Raw genomic sequence first — 21,870 nt, forward strand, 5'->3', positions numbered from 1 at the left:
TGAAGAGCCTTTTGTGCTAAGGGTAGCTGAAATATAGAGAGAGTTTTTTTAGATTGGTTTTTTTGTTGTTGTTGTTTTTAATCAACCTGCCCCTGAAATGAAGTCTCACCCTTGCAAGGCCTTGGGCGTTTTTTAATCCTATAGCCGTAAACTTGCCAGGAAGGACAAATATTCCAAAAATATGAGCTTGGTGATAGGTGGAAAACCAGGCCCGCATCCTGGGGGAGTCTTGAGTGATGCTATGGTGTCCTGACTTGTCCTGTGTGACCATAAAGGATGAACATCAACAAGTTGGGTACTCTATTTTCTGCTCCTAAATCACTTGTGTGCTGGCACTGGGTATGGCAGGACTGACTTGACAGCTGTTCAAGAAGGTGGTGTGACCTGCTGTTAAGAGCTGGGTGAGAGATTACTTTGCAGAAAGAAGCTTGACATCTGAGGAGCATTGAGAATGCGTTATCCAACCGTTACACATCTGTCCACAACTGCAGGTGCTCAGGGCGGCTCTGTGCCTGCAGATCTGCCTTGCTCAGCTCGCACTGGCAGAAGCACTTCTTGGAAATTATCAGGGCATGGTACCTGGGAAAATGAGTGGTAGGTTTTAGTTAGATACGGAGATAAAACGCTTCTTAAATGGGAACTAAGCTGAAAGCATCTAACAGAATGATAATAATACAGAAGTAATTTGTAATAAGTGTGAAATGATAGTTTTATGATTTAAAAACTACCTTATAAAGTAGGGGTTAGTAAAATAGAAATTATCATTCTAAGAAATAGAATTTTTTAGATTAAATCTTTAAATGTTTGCTTATGCCCCTTTCACCTGTTCCTTAAACTGAGCAGTTGCCTTCCAGTTTCCAAATGGCACCTGTGGAACGTAATACAGAACTGTAAAATTAAATCATTAAGATAATGTATGTTTAGTATGTGTGTCAGGTAAGATTCCTATTTTCAGCTTATACTGATCTCTTAATTAACTGATGAGCTTAAGTAGCTGAGATACAGTAATAGTGCATTTAGTTAATTGGCTAATGTGAAACTTTATCCCTGCCAATAGCTGTGACACTGGAATAAATTCAAGACATGGTGTTAGATCCTGTAGCTAAGCTAATTTAATCCTTGGTCATTGTGAAAACAGTTACTGACTTGAAGGCTTTTTTTTTGTTCACTCTCTTCTGGAATTTGTGACCGCTGTGCATGGGAGTAGTGACATGGCAAGCAATGCTGCGGTCACCTAACTATTAATTAAAACATTAAATTGATCATCTGTCTTGTGCATTTTACCTTTCATTACACAGACCATGTTCACTTTCAAGTTTTGGTGGAAAAGTTTAGTGCAACATAGCACAATGCATATTAATGTTGAGGTAGGATCTGAAAATGTGCTGACTCCTGCAGCTCCTCCTGAGCAATTTCACTTTAGGAGAACCCTATGGATTTCTAGGATCTCTAGTTTTGAAAATTTTCCTAGGTAGCACTGAGCTGTAGTGGGGACCTTTTTAGGTCTGAATTATGTTGAAACTGGTTCTGAGTCTCTGTAGTGCTGGCAGAGGTTGTTTCTGTCGAGCCGCTGAAGTGCCCCAGCTCTTTCCTTGTTCTTTCCTCCTGACCCAGTGAACGAGTCTGGGTTTGCTTGTTGTAATAAATTAAATTCACTGGTGACATTGTCCAGAAAGTCTTGAGAAGTTGCTGCATCACGTGTAGACACACTGCGTACGGGCCTGAGGGAGGGTATGCCGGCTGGCTTTTAGCACGCTTGCACCTCCTCAGGGTGGAGCCCACTGCATTGTTCAAAGGAAATTATCAGCTTAGTATTTTTTTGTAATTCTGGCAGGATGAAAGATAAGGCTGCCTTTGATTTTTTTTCTTTTTTTGGAATGAAAATTGTGCTAGAGTTGGAAGTACTCATGGTGCATTAAGCGCAGAGCAGATGTACAGCAGATGTCCCTGTCTGTCACTTACCAGACTCGGAGAATTTCTGATGACCTTGTGTGGTCGGTCTGTGGCTGCGTGACAGAAGCTGGCGCAGGCCATGCCATTCCCATGGTTTAGGCCAACATAAAAGCAAAGCTTTGCTTTAAACTCTGCTCAGCCAGACCCTAATTTGTGCCTTGCTCAAAGCACACAGAGCTTGGCTGTCAGCGTGTGGAGAGGCAGTTGCAGCACTTCCAATTGGAAGTTTTTTGACAGGAGGGATGTCAGCCTCCAGTAAACGTCTTTAAATCTTCCTGTAGCAGTTCATATAGACGCTTGTTATGCAGAGCTGAGAGGGGGAACGTTATCGTGGAGGAGGGGGGCTTCTGAGCCAGGACAGTGTTAATTTATAACTGGACATGCTAGATCTTCCCTTGTGTTAAATCCAGCCTAGCAGATGAGACTGGTCCGTGCTGCTGGTGTGGAGCAGCGGGCAGATGCCCACGTCACGGCAGAACAGTTGACCAGTTGGAGGAACTCCCCGCTTTACGGTTTTATCTGATGTGTCTGAAGTTTCCCTGTTAACTGAATCGAAAGGAAGATACAAAAGGGTTTCAGTACTTTAAAAATGAAGTTGCTGAGATCTTCTTCCTGATGGGAGACAGAAGGCACCAGGGTGTTGGTTTTTTTTTTTTAGGTAATCTCTGTGCAGCTTCCCACTGCATTCCCACAACTGTTTCCTGCTCCGCTGTGCTGCGTACTGCACTTTTGTTGTTTTGCACGTGAGAGGCTGAGTTGATGCCAAGCTCTCAGCTATGATCAACTCTTAACTTAAACTGAGCTTTGGAGAAGTCAAAAGAATCATGTACATTATGCAGCCTATCTCAAATAGAATATTTTTCATCTTGCTGACAGCTTCCTTAATGGTCCTTGTCATAGGTTTACAAAAAGATAGTCTGTGTACTGCAGGTGGTACAGAGTAAAGGTCTCGGTGCTTGCATGCCGTGGTTCAGGAATGGGTAAATCTTTATCTGGTTCTGAATCTCGCTGTTGGGGTGCCTTCAGGACAGATGGGCATCATCTGGCCTTCATCTGCCCAGCAGTGTTCCTGCTTCATCCATAGTCAGCCTTTGAGGTGCTAAGGGTTTGAGGTGATGACTCTACAAAGGTGTTCGCTCCCTCAGACATTGTAGTCAGGAGAAGTGTTGCATCACGAGGTTAATCAAGAAGATTGGGAAACATTCTGCTTGTGCTTCCAGCAGGAAGCTGGGTGGACACACAGGCCTCGAGTATCAACAAAGCTTTTGTAAACAAATAATCAAACCTTAGAAATGGCACTAGGAAGTAGTCCTGAGCTTTTGGTAGGAGACCAATGGAAAAATTAGCTTCAAAAAACTGAAATGTTGAGGTAAATAGCAGTAGAGAACTTGACAGTGGCTTTGTTTGCACTATTGCTCTATCCAGCACCATTTATTCAAAGCACTTTTAACCATCAGTTTGCTATCCTGCTCTCACAGCTCTCAGAGCAGAGGAATCGTCCTCATAAAAACTGCAAGAACAGACAGGAGGGCTGAAGTTCACCTCTAGCCAGCTGCCTCTGGGCTGTGAGTTGCACCTCACGTTAGACAAAATACACTGATATAGTTTAAATGTCTGTGAAAGGCGACCTACGCTGTGTTATCACAGCGTGTCCCCGTGCAAAGCACACATCAAGGCTGTTGGTAATCTGGATGGATCCTGCATGTGTTGGGATGAGGTGGGATGTTTGGATCTGGTATACCATCAGGGAGCAGATCTCGAAAGTCTGAAGCTTTTATTTCTCGCTGCAATACTGCTGGCTTCTTTGAAATGTGAAGGATGATGAGCGATGAGCTGCCTGGAAATACCAATCTCTCTTGATTTCTTCTGCAGTTCCTGTTGAAAATGGTGGGAGAAAATACAGTGTAATAGCTGGTATTTAGAATCAATTTTTCTCTTTGTCCAGCACATTCATATGCCCTCATCCTCTCATGTATTTTATCTCTCATGCTGTGAAGCCTCTGGATTGACTCGGCAAAGATTTAGTGCCTTATGTATGCGGAGAGGCGGGGAAGCGTTGTGCATGACTTGTCCAAAGCTGCCTGCGATTACCAGTGTAACTTACATTTTATTCTTCGTCACAGTTTCTTCTGTGCAGTTAGTTCCTTTTGGAGGAAGGCATTAGGTAAGAGTTGAGGAGAGACCTGGAGAAGCAGGGAAGGCGTATTCCCTGCTCCTGCTTTGGGCAACGCTTTGCGCTATCCGGGCTGACGCAGGTGAGCAGCTGTCTGGGGGACACAGCGCTGTTTGCCTGGCTGGCTTTGAGCGTAGGGGTGGCCCAAGTGATTGATGGCACCCTCTTTCCCCAGGGGGACCACATACATCACTTAGCACCAGCACATGTCATGTCTGGCAGGCTGGTCACGCAGGAGTGCAAACCTGGCTTTGAGTGATGGTGATCAGTCTGCTTTTCCCCACCGATTCTTCCCTTTCTCCATCTGTTTTTTGTTTGTTGTTTTTTTTTTTTTTCTTCCCTTCTTCACCCCCTCTCAGGTAGGAGGAAGGGAAAATAGTCCCTGGGGCTGGTTGGTGGATATGCTTCTTGTGCGCAGATTTGTCTTTGCTACGTTTGCTGCTCTGAAAAGTTTCACACCACAAATTTGCTTCTTGTCTGGCTCAAAATTAACGTGGATTTGACTGATGTTTTATTACACATCTAATTAAAGGTATACCTTGAATTTCCTATCAGAAAATGTATTGTTTTCTTGTAGCGTTCGTTTCACCCTCTCCTGTCTCCCTTCGTGCAAAAGCCCAAAACTTAACTTAGTTTCACACATTGTCTTTATATCTCTCTTTGTGTCTCTATCTGTTTATCTATCTACATGCAGCAGCGTGTCCTGCAAGCTCATGTCTTTCTCAGTCCCACAGGGTCCCCTGAGATGTTACTGTGCTCTGAATACTCTCAGGACTGTAATATTTCCTTTAGTTTTCATAGAAAATCTTGGTGCTCCTTCATTTTCTTGTTAGGAAAACTTAATTTTCGATGAAAGACTTATTTTATAAAGCTGAAAGTCTCTTAGTACTGTCCAGGGATGCTTCCTTTCCAAAATACTGTTCTTGCCTTGCAAAAATGTTACCTTCTTAAGAAATAAAAATGCTGAAAACTGTCAATAAACAGATAAGATTCTGCCATTATCCTGTTGTTGTGTAAGCCTGTGCTACTTAATGTAATTCAAATTGTCTACTTCTTAGATGCAATACATTTCCCCCTGCCCCCTCCTGTTTCACTGTTTTTCTGCATCTCCTCTGTACTGACTTCTTCCAAACACTGTTGTAATTCAGCTACTGAAAGGATTAGACTAGAGGATGATGCAAAGAGAATTATCAGGATGAACTGTGTCTAGATATTGATACCAAATTACAAGATACCTTATGAGGAAATTGGAGCAAAATAGATTTAAAATGAGACTCATTTGATAAAGTAGAGAACAACTTGCTGATTGTGGGGAGGGGAACCCCTGAGACTTACTAAAAGAAACTTTATGGGTAATAAACTGTTACTTTGCATTTCATTTGTCTTAAAAAAATACTTTCTTAGCAACTGATCCTCACCAGGGAAGCAATTTTGTAGAGAAAGTATTTTTGATCGTTAATTCAATTTGTATAATATTTAGTTAGCTTCTCCTGATGGTCTTAAAATTAGCTGTTGCTGTTTCTCCAGTTGCATCTCCCTGGGAGGATATAGCTTCCCCTGTTCAAGCTGTGCATGTCTACAGTTTAAGCAAACCAGTCAGTACCTGCCTACCACATTCTCGCTGACCTCAGCCTCTGGAAGTCCTGGTCTGTGTTTCCTTGACAGCTTATTATTTCTGTCCTCCTCCCATGACAGTCATCAAATCCCATATTTTCCACTGAGAACAGTTTCTGAAAATCTGTCTCATCTTCCCATTCAGATAGACTCTGTTTTGCTGATTTTTTTTTTTTTTTTTCCTGTCTTTCCTTCAGCACTTCTGTTAGATGCTCCTGCTCTTTTCCTCAGGGTTCATTCAAGATGTCTTTCATCTCTCAACATTGAAGCAGTTGTCTTCATCTTTTAGAAATTTTCCTAAACAAAACAAAGAAAAAAAGCTTCAATGAAAACATGGCCAGATCTTGAGATTCTCCTGGTACCAGTCTCATTTCAACGTTTTGATGCTGTCTTTTAACAGTTGCCTGTATCTGCTCTTAACTCGTGCTCCACAGACTGAGTGTCCCTCTGTGCCAGTCTTGTCCAGTGCTTGTTTCTGGTTGTGTTTCAGTCTTCATACACGTCTGCAGTGATCTGAAAGCACAGAAAGGCTCTGTTCTTGCAACTCCAGCACACAGCTGCTGATGGATCCATGGACATCAACAGCTTTGGGCCTCTGAACCTAAAATGGAGCGTGTCCAGTCCAGATGTCTCCTTCTGGGAACTGCATTGCTGGCCTCTTCATGCCTTGGGTGTGTTTGTGTGAGCACGGAGACTTTACCAACACGTTTTGGCCAAATTGGGACATTTTTCTCCCCCCTATCACAAGAGCAGCAAAAGACTAATGCTACAAGCAACATACGCTTCTGTTTTGAAGGAAAAGGAAATTCACTGTGGAGAACTTGCATGAATTTAACATACCAAATTTGATTCCTAGCATTATTTTAAGAAATAGATGAAAGACACTTGAAATGGGTTAGGAGGGAGAAGCTCACATAAGGCTGATTGACAGCAAAGGAGATGTTTTCCCATAGTTCTAGCTCAGTTACTGGAGGGTAACTCTGGGCTGTAACAGGGGACAAAATCCTGTGGCCTCTCTTACGGGGTTACTTGTGTGGTCAGTAACTGGGAGGGAGGAAAATCTAATTCACGATTGAAGCAGGGCTCCACCTGTCCTTCTCCAGAGGCTATCAGCTGAATGAGACATCAGACAGCTTTTGCATTTGCGTTATTTGATTTGACAGTAAGCCCTTTGGGGCAGAAATATTATCCAATTTGATTATCGAGTGCTACAGTTCATGAGTGTATAAACTAGGAGTTATGAATGCTTTAGCTGGATATTGGCTTTTAGTATGAGACTCTTCCACCACCAGCTGCTCCTACTCATCTGGTCGCCTTTAGAAGGGACAGCAGTACTGTGATCCACAGTGACAGTGACATAACAAACACAACAGCTGTTAAAAAAAAAAAGTTCTCTGTAGACGTTTTTTGACATTCTGTTAAGAAACCAATTGAAATATCTGGCTTTATCTGCATAAACTCACTGAAAGGAAGCGTAGATAACCTTACTGATTCCATCACTTTGATGGGAAGCTGCAGGGAAGGGAAACAAACCTTCATAATTCAGCTTATAAAAGAGTCTGAAAGGACTGGAAAAATACATCTTTCCATCTGAAAAATAAGAGTTTGCAGTTTGCCAGAAGTGAAGGTTAGTGGGTCAGACAGTACCTTCTACCTGAGAAGGGAAAACACATTATATGCTGTTAAATCCTACTGATGGGACAGAACCAACCTACTGCTTGTCTATCCGTGTTTTTAGGTCACTTTGAGGTATGAAACTGATAAGGGATGCTTGACTGAGAGGGAGCTTGAGGAGTGCTTTGATTTTGCAAGTGTCGGGACACCTGAGTGGCAGACATGACAAACAGGTGAATGCTGAGTTCAGATGAGACTTGTGTCTCTGCTCACCTGCTTCTCCAGCCCATGGTGCGTCACTGTGATCTCCTCTCCTGCGGTATCCCAGGGCGCCTAACTAGTTAGGTTTGGGTTTTTTTCTCTTATCCATGCTGAGCCCTGAGAAGTTCACTATGCAGCTAGTGATTATCAGGACTTCTTACCTTCTTAGCTATTGCTTCTGCTGCCGTTAACCTGAATGGACCTTAGCAAGTCCTAAAAGTGACGTTTGGAGTTCGTGCTCTGTGTGCCATGCAAATATTAGAGCAGTTTGAACTGGAGGTGAAAAGTGCAGGAGGCGTCTTTAAGGCGACTCTCTGGCTAGGGCAGGTCCAATACCAGGAAGACAAAGAGCATCTGTAATCGTTTTGCAGTAACGCCTCTGACCAGCCTAGGAGAAACATTTGTAAGGCCACCTCTGTGGCTGAGAAAGGCTGCTCTTAAGCATGGTCCTGCAGGTTGTCAGCAACTTCTTGTCCCTCTTTGGTATGCACAGCACCGCCTGAATATCTGTGAGTTACTGGAGCAAGAACAGCTTAAATTATTTTTGAGTGTCACTAATCTGCCAATCTTTTCCTTTTTGAAAAGTAGACTGTTAATGGTCTTCATATTTCCTTCTAAATAAATCTCTTGCCAAAAATATCAACCATTGCCATCTAGTCAGATGGGTAACTTTCAGTATTGCTTCAGAGAGAACATGCCTTTTTGGCACTTACGAAACTATTCATATTTTCAAGCAGGATATTAATAATTTCTTACTTATGTTGAAGTGATGTAAGATGAAAAATTAATGTAGACGTTACTTTCTTTTCCAGATCTTGCAAGCTGGTTGTGCCTCTGATGTGCATGATCGTAAATGAAATCAACATTTTCTTTGGAGCTCTAGTTTACTTCCAAAGTGAGGAGTATAAAACTGATACTGTAAATACCTGACAAAGTGTTTCAAACTGCTAATGCTTGTTTCATTGCGTATTCTGACTAGTCTTTGTCAATCTCATTACAGAAAAGGGAAAGTTGTTTGTTGTGGTCCAGAGCTTTAATTGTAGAAAATAATGTAATGATGTTTCTCTTTAGTGACTAAAATATGAGGCGGAAAGTGAAAGATCTGGGCCCTTTTACACATTAGGTTTTTTACATGTCTTATATTTCTTGGATAGGTGGAGCAGAAGGGATACAACAGCTTTAGAGAGATTAATATTTCTTCAGGAGGGGCGTAAAGCTTTTAGGGGATTCTTGAAGCACTTCTGGTAAGTGGTAAGCATGCAAAAGACAGTTTTAAATACTGGCTTGTGAAGCCGTGTTGTGTTTAAAAGCTTACAACTGGGATGGATGGCTTGTTAGAGTGGATTTGGCTTTAGAGGCATTTGTAGAGTCACTTTCTTCCACCATCCTTCTTTCCAGCTTGAAAAAAAGAATTTACTGCTGGGTTTATCATCACTGCTATCTGTGTAGGAAGGATTGTATCTCCAGGGAGAAGTTATTTGAGACTGTTAACACCTCTCTTCAGTCTCTCCCCTGCTATTCTTGTCTAGTGAAGTGCAATATATTCGGATGCTGTTTTGGGCAAAGGGGGAAGCAAGGGGGAGAAATGGCCTGTTGGAGTTTCTGTGGTGGTGCTGGGTAAGAGGCAGGCAGGGCTGTGTGCAGGAAACCCTGCCGTGCTAGAGGGCTGCGGGAATTGCCTTTAACCCACTTTCATAATTAATGTTGGAGGAGAAGGAGAGGGCCCTATGAGATAACTTAGCATTCATTGACTGTACATGCAAACAGATGTTAGACAAAGTAGAATGGAAGAAAGAATGCCCACTGACCCAAATTTCTTAGTGTCCTGTTCTGTCTGACATGTTCATGCTCTGACTGCTAGGCCTTAATAAGGAAATAATTCCATGTTTAAATGTTTTACCACATCTGTTTTTACAGTTTCGTAATATACTGTTTAATGCATGCAGTCCATCTTGTCTGGGCTGCCTCCTTCACCATTGTTCTAGGCTGGACCATCATCAGTTCCCAACTTGCATGTGCTCGGCTGAGGCTTAGATGAGGAACTGCTGGGCTTTGCCAGGAAACTTGGTGTTTTATAAACACTTGGGTTTGCTGTTCTGAAATCTGTTAAATGGTCAGCACATATTTGAAAAACAAATGGAAGCAATCTCATGGAAACAAAAAGCAATAAATGTTTGTGGTCACTTGAAAGGATTCAGAGGTTTATTATTGTTAGTTTCTGCATGGGACACAAAATAACAGCTGGAGACATTGCATGTGTGCCATGCAATTGTCATTTGCTACTTTTAATTGGGATCTGACTTTGTTTCCATGCAGTTGTATCCTCTACTATGTGTGTCTTTCAATCTGAAGAAGGCTCATGCCTTCACGTATTTGGCAATGTCACCTCACCATCAGGAGTTCTTTTAAATATCCTATTTTCAGTGACTTAAGTCTCAGCTTACGTGTGAATGTCGTTCTGAGTTATGAATCGAAGTAGATGGTTCTTTGGTCATATAAAGTCAGATTGCATAAGGGGGTGAGGTGTAACCTCATGTATGCGTTTTGGTCTCCTTAAAGCCTGTGTGAAGTTGAAATGCCTTCTGCAACACCGGGTACCCATGGTCAACCCTGAGACCCAGTGCTTGGTGTCAAGTGCTCTTTGGAAAATAGCTGAGCGCATCTGTGGCAGAAAAAAAAAATCAAGGAAGGAGGAGGGAATATTTGAATTAAATACTATTCTTGTAAAATGTTACAGCTTACCTGAAACGAATATTTCTAATTACTTAGTCTTCCCAGTCACGTCCCTCACCCCCACACACATTCTTCGCCGTAAGTATGGTTTGTAGTTAACTGTAGAGGTACAGTCTAAGTCTGGATTAAGAACTATGAAGAATATGTAGACATTACACTATTCTTCAGTTGAAAACTGAGCACTGGAGTAAGACTGAGGAGAGATATAGGGGCTTTTGTCATCTGTTGTCAACTTTCTGCCAGAAAAATAAGAGTTTGGAGAAGGGAAATGTCTCTATCTCTAAGGATCGGCACAGGATCTGGAATGCTAAATAAACCCTTGTGTTTGTCCTGGTGCTCTCCTGTCCTTGCAGACTAGCCAGGAGCAGCTGATAAGCAGCAGCTTTGCTCTGTAGGCTTTGATATTGCAGCAGCTGTGGTGTCTCATTCTTGTAAGAGGTATTTTGACCTTGGTAACATGGACTTGGGGTGACAGATTGCATCTCTTCATGCTTCCCTGGCCTGATGGCAGCTGAGGTTTCTCTGCTCTCTTGGGATGGCAAGGGCTCTTCACAGAGAGTGTAGGAGGGAACGGCTCTCCGGCGTCATGTGTGGCAAAATCCTTAATTGACTTTGGTCCTGTGTACCTTACCTGTCTTTCAGGAGCATTCAGCACCCATCACCCAGTGTCTGACCTGTCCCATGGAGGGGCTGCTTATTTTCAGCTGTAAATACACTTAAATTTAGTTTAACTGTTGAAGGACACTTCACTTCCTCTGGAGACACTTAAATTGTGTGTTCAAGATTCTGCAGTACTGAGGCATGGTGAGAACTGTCTGGGTGGTTTCTCGCTGTCCTCGAGGGTTCTGTTGCAGCAAACTTCTCCCTGCCAGGAGGGGGCTGAAGGAAATGAGGTTTAATGTTTGTAGGGAGAATTCCCAGTGTGCACTGAAGTGTGCTCCCTTCTTTTTCCTTCAGCTTTCAAGAGAAATTGAAATAACCCCTCACTCACAGAAATGGAAGAAGAGGGTTTAGAACAATCTTAGCAGCGCTGTAATTTAAAGCGAGCAGGTAGTTTTAATCCACCAACATTATACCTGTGTGATTATCTTAACTGGCTATTACACAAAAATAGCTGTAGTTAAAATGAAACAAATGCTTTCCTGTTTATCATGAATGAGGTAACCGCTTTTTAAAGCTTGATAGGTCCCTGGATTATTCTTTAGGGGATTCTGTCTCTGACAGTTCTAGCCTTTGTGCATCCTATTTGCATTTTTACTCTGAATTAAAAGTGTTTAAAAGGAGATGGTGCAAAAAAAATCCTTAGCCTCTTAAAACTCTTGTACTAACAGAGCATCCCATTTGTTGAGCAGAGAGTGTTGCTAGCAGCGTAAAGCAGATGTCCAGGTGCAACGTGGGGTCTCTGCACCCCCGTGCTGGGATAACGAGCGTCTCACTGTACCGCTGCTGCACGCTTCGGCAGATGTCTGTTGTGTGTGAGTCTCCCAGCCAGGCACACACGGCACAGGTGGAGGAATGCGGAGTTACCGGGGAGCTTGAGGAGAAATTGTGGGGTGCTCAGAGCTGCAGGTGAAATCAGCAAGCAGGAGGTAGCCCCTTGATTTTTCTAAGAGGTAAAACCAACTTGGAGCCCAGGGGAAGGGAGGTGGTGCCTTAAAGGAGATGGGGAGAAAAAGGATCAGGATTGCCTAAAAGTAAACTTTAGCTTTGTAGATCCTAAACAGGATTCAGTAATGCTTGCATGCTTGGAGCTTGCATGCTCCAAAGATCCTAAACAGGGCATTTCAGTAATTTTGTGCTGTTAACATTTTTTAATTTCTTTTCCTCTTTCTACTTCACAGTTGCTCTCGGTCGTAATCAGCCCTTGAAAAAAGAGAAACCGAAATGGAAAAGTGATTACCCGATGACAGACGGACAGTTGCGCAGTAAGAGAGATGAATTTTGGGACACAGCACCAGCTTTCGAAGGTCGCAAGGAGATTTGGGATGCCCTCAAGGCTGCTGCACATGCTTTCGAGAGCAATGATCACGAACTGGCACAAGCAATCATTGATGGTGCAAACATAACACTACCACATGGTAGGTTCATCCAAGGTGGCTGTGGCCTAAGCGTACCAGTAGGTTAAGGCAAATGGTTTTTTTAACCTGAAAATCAATTGACGCACATATGCAATATTTTTAAATACTTGCATTTCAGTATGCACAATGTCTTCCTGTTGAGTATTTCAAAGCAATATTACATTGGTGTATAGAGGGACCAAGAAAAGCTACCTTTCTGTCGTTACCTAAATTTGTGTGTGAGATCAGGTACATGGTGAAATACACAACTTAAGAGTCTGGTCTCTGTAGGCAACACTTGTGACTTTCTGTAATTGCTTGAAACACTTGCATGCTCCAAGGTACAGTTTTCTTTGCTGTTTTTTTTTTCCAGCCTCCCTTTGTAAGGGAATAGACTTTTTTTTTCTTCTTTTTTTTTTTTCTCCCCCCCCCCCCCCCCCCCCCCCTCCCAATCCTATGGGTTTCTTTGGCATTTGAATTTCTTTTCTGAAGAGTATGAAAAACTTTCCCAAAAACTTGGTGTTGGCAATCTGCTGAAAGGTCTTGTACAAGATAAAACTGTAAGCACTCCTCTTTATCCCCAATAGAAATACAATTCAAGTTCTGCATTAAAAAAAAAAAATAAATCCAATGGATTTGTAGCTTCAGTAACCTGAAAGAATCAGGGTGAAATAAATAAACCAAAACGCGCAACCAAAACAACCCAGGCCAAAAAAACCCACCACCAACCCATTACAAAACACACTGAACTGAAGCAGGCGTGTGTTCTGGTTAGCCTTTACTTGGCGTCCTCTCTTCCAGAAGGGGCATGAAGAGGCTTGCACCAAATAACTTGTTCCAGACAAGTGGAGCTGAATGCTGTATAAAATACAGTATAAACGTGCTGATTAGGGTCTCCAGGAAGAGAAAAAGGATGATGTGGAAGATGACATACCTTGCTTTCTGGGGTAACTAGTCATCATGACATTAACTATTCATATTGCCTTTTTTTTTTTTTTCTTGATGGTGTTTAGGACCTCATCTTCCTTAAGAAGTCACAGTTAATGACGTGTCTAGTTTGGAAGGGATGGGTTTTGGGAGTTTATCTGTCTTTTCCCATACTGAAGTTTGAAACATTACTAGTTGTTGGGGCTCAGGGTGTTCCTTTCCCCACTCCTGTTCAGCAGTCAGGATCTCTGCAGTATCGCTCAGAGGTGGAAACTTCCAATGCTGTAACACAACCTGGCTTTTCCATAATTCATGGGCGCTCTATTGTGGTCCTCCAGATCACTGTTTGTTTTCAAGGACGTTTGTGTTTTGCTAGTTTGACTGATAATGAGTGAGTTTTTGTGACAGGCGGTTACGCATACAGAAATGATATCTGTAGTAGCTGTAATTTTTTAAAGAGGAAATTGTCAATTATTTCCAGAACCTGCCAATGCCAAGGAGATCTTGGGTCTCCTCTTTGACAGACTTGCTGGAGGTCTGTGTCCATTCTAGGCCCAGTCCATTGGAGAAAGAAAATTAATTTCCCTGCTATAAGCTAATGTGATTTTCAAAAGAGAGAGGAAGGAGTCAACTTGTCTAGTGTGGAGCTGATATCAGAAGATCTCTTTCTGCCTGTATCTGTCATACCATGTTTCTTTCCTTGCACTAGTTCATAAAACTGGTCAGAATCTGGAAATCCTAAATTACCCACCAGGCTTCTTGATTTTATATATCAGTACTGTATTTTAAATAGCCTATTATATTTATTTTGTGTCCAGAAAGCAAACCGCATATCTCCTTGTAAGTTGATAATGTCACTGGATTTTTTTTGTCCTTCAAAAATGTCTGTGTTGCCTAAACACCCAGCAGCTTCTGGGACATTTTCAGCAGCTTGTGAGCTGGAGGGAACTGTACAGGTGAGAGAGGTCTGGCAAAATGGATAACTGAAGTTACTCATAATTTTAAGTCACCATTCAGATAAATGGAAACTGTGAGTATCTCAGAGATGGAGTATTTGCAGACCTGGTGAGTTGTGTTGGTGAGCTGCTGAAATAAAAATAGTGGGAGGTCAGGAAAACTCAATGTTAGCTATGGGGCAGATTTAACGAGCTATACATTACCTTCCTGTACTGTCTCTTACTGCTTGTGTGAGTTGCTGTCCAGGTCAGACTTTAGCTGAGCCTGAAATATTGTATCATAGTGTGCGAGCGCTCACTCTCTGCAGGGAGGGTGCGAGTCTGCTTGTGACCATACACAGAATGATAGAAACATTCTTCTGGTAAATGAGAATTTGAATCATGAGCATGCTTTTGCAGTGAGAGGGATGTTATTTGTATTAAAGTGGTTATGGAATTTGACAAGACCCCAGTAATGAGCTGTTTTGGCAGCATTGGATTATGTATTCAATTTAAATGTTGCACAAGTGTACATATGAACAGCACTTCCAGGGGAACGGTTTAATTTAGGGCATCAAGTCATGTAAAGAAGCTGTTTGACATGTTAGGCCTTGGCTTCCTCTCGTTAGAGTGGCATAACAACTTGTAATTGCAGAGGATTTTAGTCAGGTGGGAAAGTTTAAGTCTGCCTGGAAGAGTGTGTCTTTGGGTTCTGAGATGGTGTTGCTTGTGTGTCCGTGCTCCTCACTTACGAGAAGAGAAAATGGGTGGTGCGTAGTTTCAACACTCCCAAATTTTGAAAATAGTGTTTCTTAGTTTCTTGAATAACTGCTTATTGATCTCAGACTTTCTAAGCATGTTTCAGGTTTTAAGTTCAGCAGTTTCTAGTTGCAAGCAAAAATCTGAAACTGGGCAGATAACTCACATTTCTTCCCTGTGGGCAGCCTGAGGAATGCGGGATGGATGCCATGCCCTGGAAATTAGCCCTTTTAATATCATTGCATGTATTACTTAAGGGGGCAGAAGTATGTGCGCTCTTAAATTTTAGCTCTTCAGCAGACAATTTGCTTGGGGTCCTGCCTACTGGCAGACTGTAGTCTGCTTTCTAAGACCCGCATGCAGAATATTCAGAATATTTCAGAAAAAAGTCAGGAGTCAAACTTGTATCAGAGGCTCGGTTGCCCAAACCAGGCCTGGCCTGAGGCCAGATTCCAAATACAGAAAATATTTTGAATATTTATCCAGGATCTCAAGTTTAGTAGTGATTTTTGTACCCACAAAATTGTATTACTTGCTTTTTAATCAGATTTCTGCTGGTGACACTTGTCTTGTGCATCAGCTGGTTGCATAGCTTTCTATGTGATGTGACCTTTCCACTACAGAGAAAGCGACTTCTTTTAGAAATTACAGTATTTCTTAGTCATCAAGCATCGTTAGTGCCAGGTGTGAATAGATTATGAGCAGAAGCCTTCCTTTTATGGGCTCAGTAATGCCAGTTATCAGCAAACTGAGCTTATCTCCAGGCAGGTAGAACAAACACTGTCCTTATTCCAGGTGACAGCTAAAACCTCTATGGCTTTGTTTACAAAAACTCATCTTGTGCAAAATTTGGAAAGAAGAGAAAATAGCTGTTAAGAAAACCAGCTGCTGCATATGCATTAACTCCCCAGTGCTGTGCTTACCTGACTTACACCACTGTCTAGATTTACCCATGTAACTGAGCACCCTGCCCTGGGCTCTGCACGGGGACCTGGAGCGTGGCAAGGGGCCTGTGCCACCTCTCAAATTCATCCTTTGTACCCTTTTTATTGTCTGCAGCTGTTCACCTGGCCGGGCAGCAAATCCACATCCCATTGAGGCTGTCTTCTGTAGCAAAGTTAGGATGAGCATCAAAACGCTTACAGAGCCTCCTGAAGTACCACCTAAATGCCTTCGTGCAATTTTGTCTTCTGATCCACCCAAAACCTTGGTAGAAACAGCTTGGGAGTGCCGAAGTGACTCCTTGGAGCCTAGGTGTTTCTTCTTCAAATGGGAGGAAAAGGGAAAATTTGCTGCTCAGGCTGTGCATGAAGAAAGTCTGTATTTCCTCAGAGAAAGCAAACAGGAAGATGACATGTAGAAATCAAGTCAGGTTCTTTTTTTTTACTAAGTAAATAATTTGACAGTGTATCTCTGGCATTTTTGTACATGAAAACCTGTGTATGTGATGGAGGGGTTGTCAAACAAGAACGCAGCATTCTTCCTTTGATTTCTTAGCTTACCAGAGAATTTGATTCCTAAGGAAAACTGTCTTACCAACATCAACTAAGATAAATTTCTGAATTGAAAAAATGGAAATTCTCTAACTAATTCTTTTTCCTCTCCCAAAGGAATAGGTCTTCTGCAAAATGATGCAATACTGTGAGACCATGGCATTTCCTGTCATTTCTTTTCTATGTACACAACTGAGGCTTAAAAAAGACCAAACCAAACCTATACATCTCCATTTTAACTGTCCCTGTGTGGCAAGCATGCTGTGTACATATTCAAACCCTGAATTACTTACAAAATTAAACCTTGTGGGAAGTGGAGGAGTGGGAAGAGGGGCTGGGCAGCAAGTAGGAACTGACTGAGGTTGGCAGATACAAATTCTGGCCTAGCTGATGCTGCAAAAATAAGATTGCTTTTTTAATTCCAGAAACCTATAGGAAAGTGAGGGGGAAAAAACCCTTCTCTTCTTAATTCTGCTTTCAGCCAGATGTCTCGCTCGTCTAACCTGTGTGAGGAAAACTCAAACCGATTTAATTTTGCTAATGGATGCCTTTTACTGTCTTCTGTGGTTAAAAATAGCACGAAAGAAGTATTAAATAAATAAATAAGCCTGTGGGATGGGCTTAGCACTTCTCATCTATCTTGGGTGCCTCTGTGGGATGTATTTAAAAATAGAAATAACGTTATCGCCAATTTATACATTTTTTTTCTAATGTCTTAAAGTAGCACATCCTCAATATTTTATTAACGAGTCCGTTTAAATTTAATGAAGAACGCCTTTACATACATCTCGGCTATCAAAAAGGAAATACTGGAGTGTATAGTGTTTTATTAAGGTCTGCACCAAATGTTAGTATTAAGCTGAACTTGTCCTGGAAGTAGTTAATATTAATTGGAATCTGGCTGGGTTTAAGTGGCGTTTTTAAATTTCAGGATGGACACTTAATCTGCTGTAGCGTAGTTACCACTGTATTGAACTGAACTCCTTTAATACTATTTGAACAATAAAAGCACCTCTCTGTTAAGCCCAATGGCTTTGTGCTCAGGAGCAGTCAACTTGTCTGTGCCTTAAAATACCGTTCCTGTAGCTCGCAGCGTGCTTTTTCCGTGAGCAGCCTCGCAGCGCTGGCTCTTTGTGTGCAGGCAGAGCTGTCACATTCACTGTGTGTAACACTTGAGATCATGAAAAGTGGGGATGTGAGTATTTAACGTAAATGCTGGGGAAAAGCAAGGGAAATTACTGAAATATTCTTGCCACGAATAGAGCATTTGCTTCCCCTTTGGGGGAAATATTCAGCAGAAAACCATTTTAAAAAACCATCAAAAAAAAAAAACTAAAAAAAACCCCAACAAAACAAAAAAAAACAGACCAAAAAACCTGAAGCCGACAGCAGTGGTGTAAAGGAAAGTGGGCTTCGCCTCTGCTGTTTACCCCACCCCAGTCCAAACACAGATCCCTAATTCCAGCAAAACTCTTTTCCCTATTGAGCTGTAACTGTGCATCATACTGTGATATTTGCTGCCTTTGGGCCTGATGTTTCCCTGTACCAAAGAGCAGCTGTTAACGGCTGTGCCTGCAGCCTGCATCCCTCTGTGTGCTGCATCCCTCTGTGCACTGGGGTTTTGGAGGCTGCTGCTGTCTGAGAGGACGTATTACATCACTTCATGTCCCTGCCCTCCTTCAGTGCTCAGCTGCATCTCGATGCAGTACTGTGGTCAAACAGGGGTTTCTTAGTATTATTTTTTTCTTTTTTTTTTCTTTTTTTTTCTTTTTTTTTTGTCCTTAGTACTGTGTGAGCACTGAACTGCTTGTAATGGATAAAGTTACTCTCTGCTACACTGAAAACTCCACTTTTGTTTGTAAATTAAGGCTGTCGTGCTGTTGCTCAAGATCTTGGGAGCACAAGGTGGAGGGGAGAGGGGGCCATAGCTACAGCTGATGGAACAGTATGATTTTGGGTGAATGAGAGAGCAGCCCATAGTGCAGATGCATTTGGCAAGATGTCAACGTTGCTTTTAGTGTTGATTGCATTCGTTGTGCAAGAAGTCCCAGGGAGGTTTTTATACTGCTTAGGTAAATGACTGGGAGCACTGGAATACTTCTACTCCCTGCTGCAGCTGGTGTTTCACCTCCTCTCATTGGTCGTGAAGTAAATCGGAAAAATTATTGAAGCTTTTTTGGAAACAAAAGTTGTGCCTGACTTCAGGTACTGGAAGGCTGCTATCAGGTCTCCCTGGAGCCTTCTCTTCTCCAGGCTGAACAGCCCCAGGTCTCTCAGCCTGTGCTCGCAGGAGAGGTGCTCCGTATGCTTCGTGTTACCCTCATTAGGATGGTGTTTTATTAACTTTGTTCAGTGGAAGGCATTACGTTATTTCCATCCATACTGAGATTATTGTGATGTTTGGGGAAACTTCAGGCTGACAAATTTTGCCTCGCTCAACTTCTTTTCTGTAGTAGTTTTATGAAGAGTACATAGTCTACGTGCTGGTGCGAGGAACACAAGACTTGGCTACAGCAGTTGTTTGAGACTAGATGGACAACACAGTCCATACTGGTGGTAGAGGCAAACCAGAAGCAAAATACCATTTTCTTCTTCCTTGCAGGGCTGAGGAACATAATGTTGATGGGAAAGCTGAGCAGTGTATGCCACTGACCCAAGTTAGTCATCCCAACCAGCCTCGTTCTTGCTTGTGAGGAGAGAGGAGGGTGTGCAGACCCTCTGCACAACAAACCACCCTTGGTTGCATGTGGCTCGGAGCGAGGGAAGGGAGGAGTGATCACGGTAGCTTATTTTTGTAGAAACAGTAACTAAGGATGAAAATAGCATTCAGTGCTTTTACTGAAAAGGACCCAGACAGTTCTCTCTCCCAGAGAGGGAGTTAGCACCGAAGTGCCAGCAAGCCTTTTAAGGCTGTATCACCCGTTAGTGGCTGTGCCATTTCATATTAATTTAATATAAGTTATTATATAGTGCAGGCATATAAACTCATTTGTATTAAAGTGAGATCCTGTGTCAGAAGAGGGTTTCTTTATACCATCCAAGAGTGAAATCAGACTTATTTTTTAAGTCAGGTTGGATATGGTCTCCAATTCAAATTATTAGGTATGAATTTTATTCTGTTGCAGACTTTGTGCATCACCTTTTAGAAAATAAACCTTGTGCGGTGTTTTTACCTATTAAATGGGAATATCTGCCAAACCCTCCTCTTTTGTGAAAGTTAAGGCTCCTCATGTCACATCTGATCTTCATGAACATCCAGGCAGTGCTGCATGTGAATACATGGTGGGATACTGCTGTAAGGGAGCTTTCTGCAACTGGCCCTGTGTATCCAGCACATACTGATTTTCCAGGTTCCCAAAACAGTAATTGCTAAGAGTGAACTGCCAGACATAGATGGGAAAGGAAGCAGTGGAAGGTAGTCAGCAGGCTCTCAGGAGTTAATCTTTAAATTTGTACAATAATTCACAAAGATCCACAACAAAATTATATGGTAAGTTTTTACCACTGACCCATTTAATGTATGTCTCCCTTAAAATAAGTAGCTCCAGAAGCAGAACTCTAATTTTTGCAGTGCTTTTTGTGTGATGGCTGTATTGGACTTAACTATTGTGTTGATGAATCTGTGGTTGAGAGAATCCATACAGTAAATTTTGCTGTGGCGTCTTTAGCGTTTTAAATTGAATCTGCTTCTGTAAACTGCTTCCCATTAAGCCACAAGATCCTTGTGTGTTTTCTCCCGCCCTTGTCTGCAAGATACTGCATCCACTGCCTGGCCTTTCCTCAGGGGCTAAGGCTGTAGAGTTGCTTTCTCATTAGCTCATTTGTCTGAAGAGACATTTTAATTGTCGTTGACAAAGTATTTTTTCCTGTAATGTATTATGTCTACACACATGTGAAACGTTGAACAATGTGTGTTTTGCATGTGGATGCAGGACGTTCAGTCAGGTTTCTCCAATATCTCTTTAAACGGATAGTGAATGGTATTTTGGTGACTGTGACTGTCTAATTTTAGATTTCAGCAGAGTTATGAAAGCTTTGGGAGGTCTGACTATCAAAGCGGATCTGTCAATATGATCAGCGTTAGTACTGAGATGAGCATGCAGGCTGTAAAAAATTAAGGAAACTGAATTCTTTTTGTAGTGAATGTCATAACATTTACGGTTGAGGCTACTAGTTTTCTGCTTTTTGTTTTTTGGTTGTCAGTTTAGGTTTTGGTTTTTTTTTTTTACTGAACTCTGCTCAGCAGAAAGCAGTTCTTAGTTTGGAGGGAGGTTTTTCTGTTTTGTTTTCACTTCAGATAAAAAAAAAATAACAAACGTAAGAGATAAAAACCCCAAAATTGCTGGTGTCTTGCAAGGAACCAGACGAGCTGCTGTTAGCGTTGAGAGCATGGGTGTGGATTAGGAGAGTGCTTGTATTTTGGTTTTTCTTCTACACATTGTCTATTTTTAAAAGTTGTTGACATCAAATTCCCTCCTTAGGTTTGTCTTTGCTAAAATGGTTAGTGAATACATTTAAGTCTAGCTTTTTCAAGACTACCCCCAGACTGTTTTTAATATCGTCCCACCTCCATCTGTGCAGAGCACTGATAGATACTCTGGAGAAGAGTTACCTGCTCAGGTGAGAGCTGCAGTCCCAGTTTCAGTAGTCCCTCTTTGAATTTTGGGCTACTCTGGTTTTTTCAGTCCCATCATCACATTACTCTGAAGCACAGATGTGGTGTGAAGGCATGATGAGCATGAGAAGAAACGCTACTGTCCAGCTGCTGGATAGGCACCTGCAAAGCAGTGGGGGAGACAAATTCATCTTCAGAATTCTGTTCATAGAGCACCTTTGCACATCCTCCTGCCCTCTCTGTCCTCAGAAAGTACCTCCTGCTGACAAGAAATCTCTGAAATGTGCTGGCTGTTTCACTTCTGCTTGGGCACAGTAATTGCTTTTTCGTTAGAAGACTTCATCTAAATTAGGGATCTTCAACCAGTGGCCTCCAGGCTGTGCGCTCCCTGCTCGGACACCAAATTCAGCCTGCTTCAGCCTGCTTCCCGCTGGCTGCTTGGAGGCAGTGGGCAGGGTGGCAGCTCTTCCTCCTCTGCTGTCTCTTGCTTCTGTGATTCTCGGCATTTTTCTCTGTCTGTCATTGAGCCGACCTGCCTAGAAAGATGCCTTATTGCTCTTGGGTAATTCTTTTTTTCGGGGAGGCACATGTACACGGAGTGCTGGGGAAGGGCAGATGCGCTGTGCCTGTGCTGCTGCCCTGCTCCAAGAGCAGAGTCCTTGGAATCATAGAAGGGTTTGGGTGGGAAGGGACCTTCAATGCCCATCCAGTCCAACCCCCCTGCAAGGAGCAGGGA

General features: G+C 42.4%; 1 protein-coding gene across 1 annotated transcript in view; it reads left to right on the forward strand.

Moving 5' to 3' along the window:
- UBTD2 (ubiquitin domain containing 2) overlaps positions 1-21,870 on the forward strand; it is a 55,040-nt gene that overhangs the window by 17,500 nt on the left and 15,670 nt on the right. The window contains exon 2 of the mRNA XM_086759095.1: positions 12,190-12,426. Coding sequence (XP_086615221.1) covers positions 12,190-12,426 — 237 coding nt within the window. The remainder of the gene's footprint in view (positions 1-12,189; positions 12,427-21,870) is intronic.

The sequence above is a fragment of the Chlamydotis macqueenii genome, chromosome 14 (assembly GCF_036417535.1).
Source record: "Chlamydotis macqueenii isolate bChlMac1 chromosome 14, bChlMac1.mat, whole genome shotgun sequence".
In the NCBI taxonomy this organism is placed as follows: Eukaryota; Metazoa; Chordata; class Aves; order Otidiformes; family Otididae; genus Chlamydotis; species Chlamydotis macqueenii.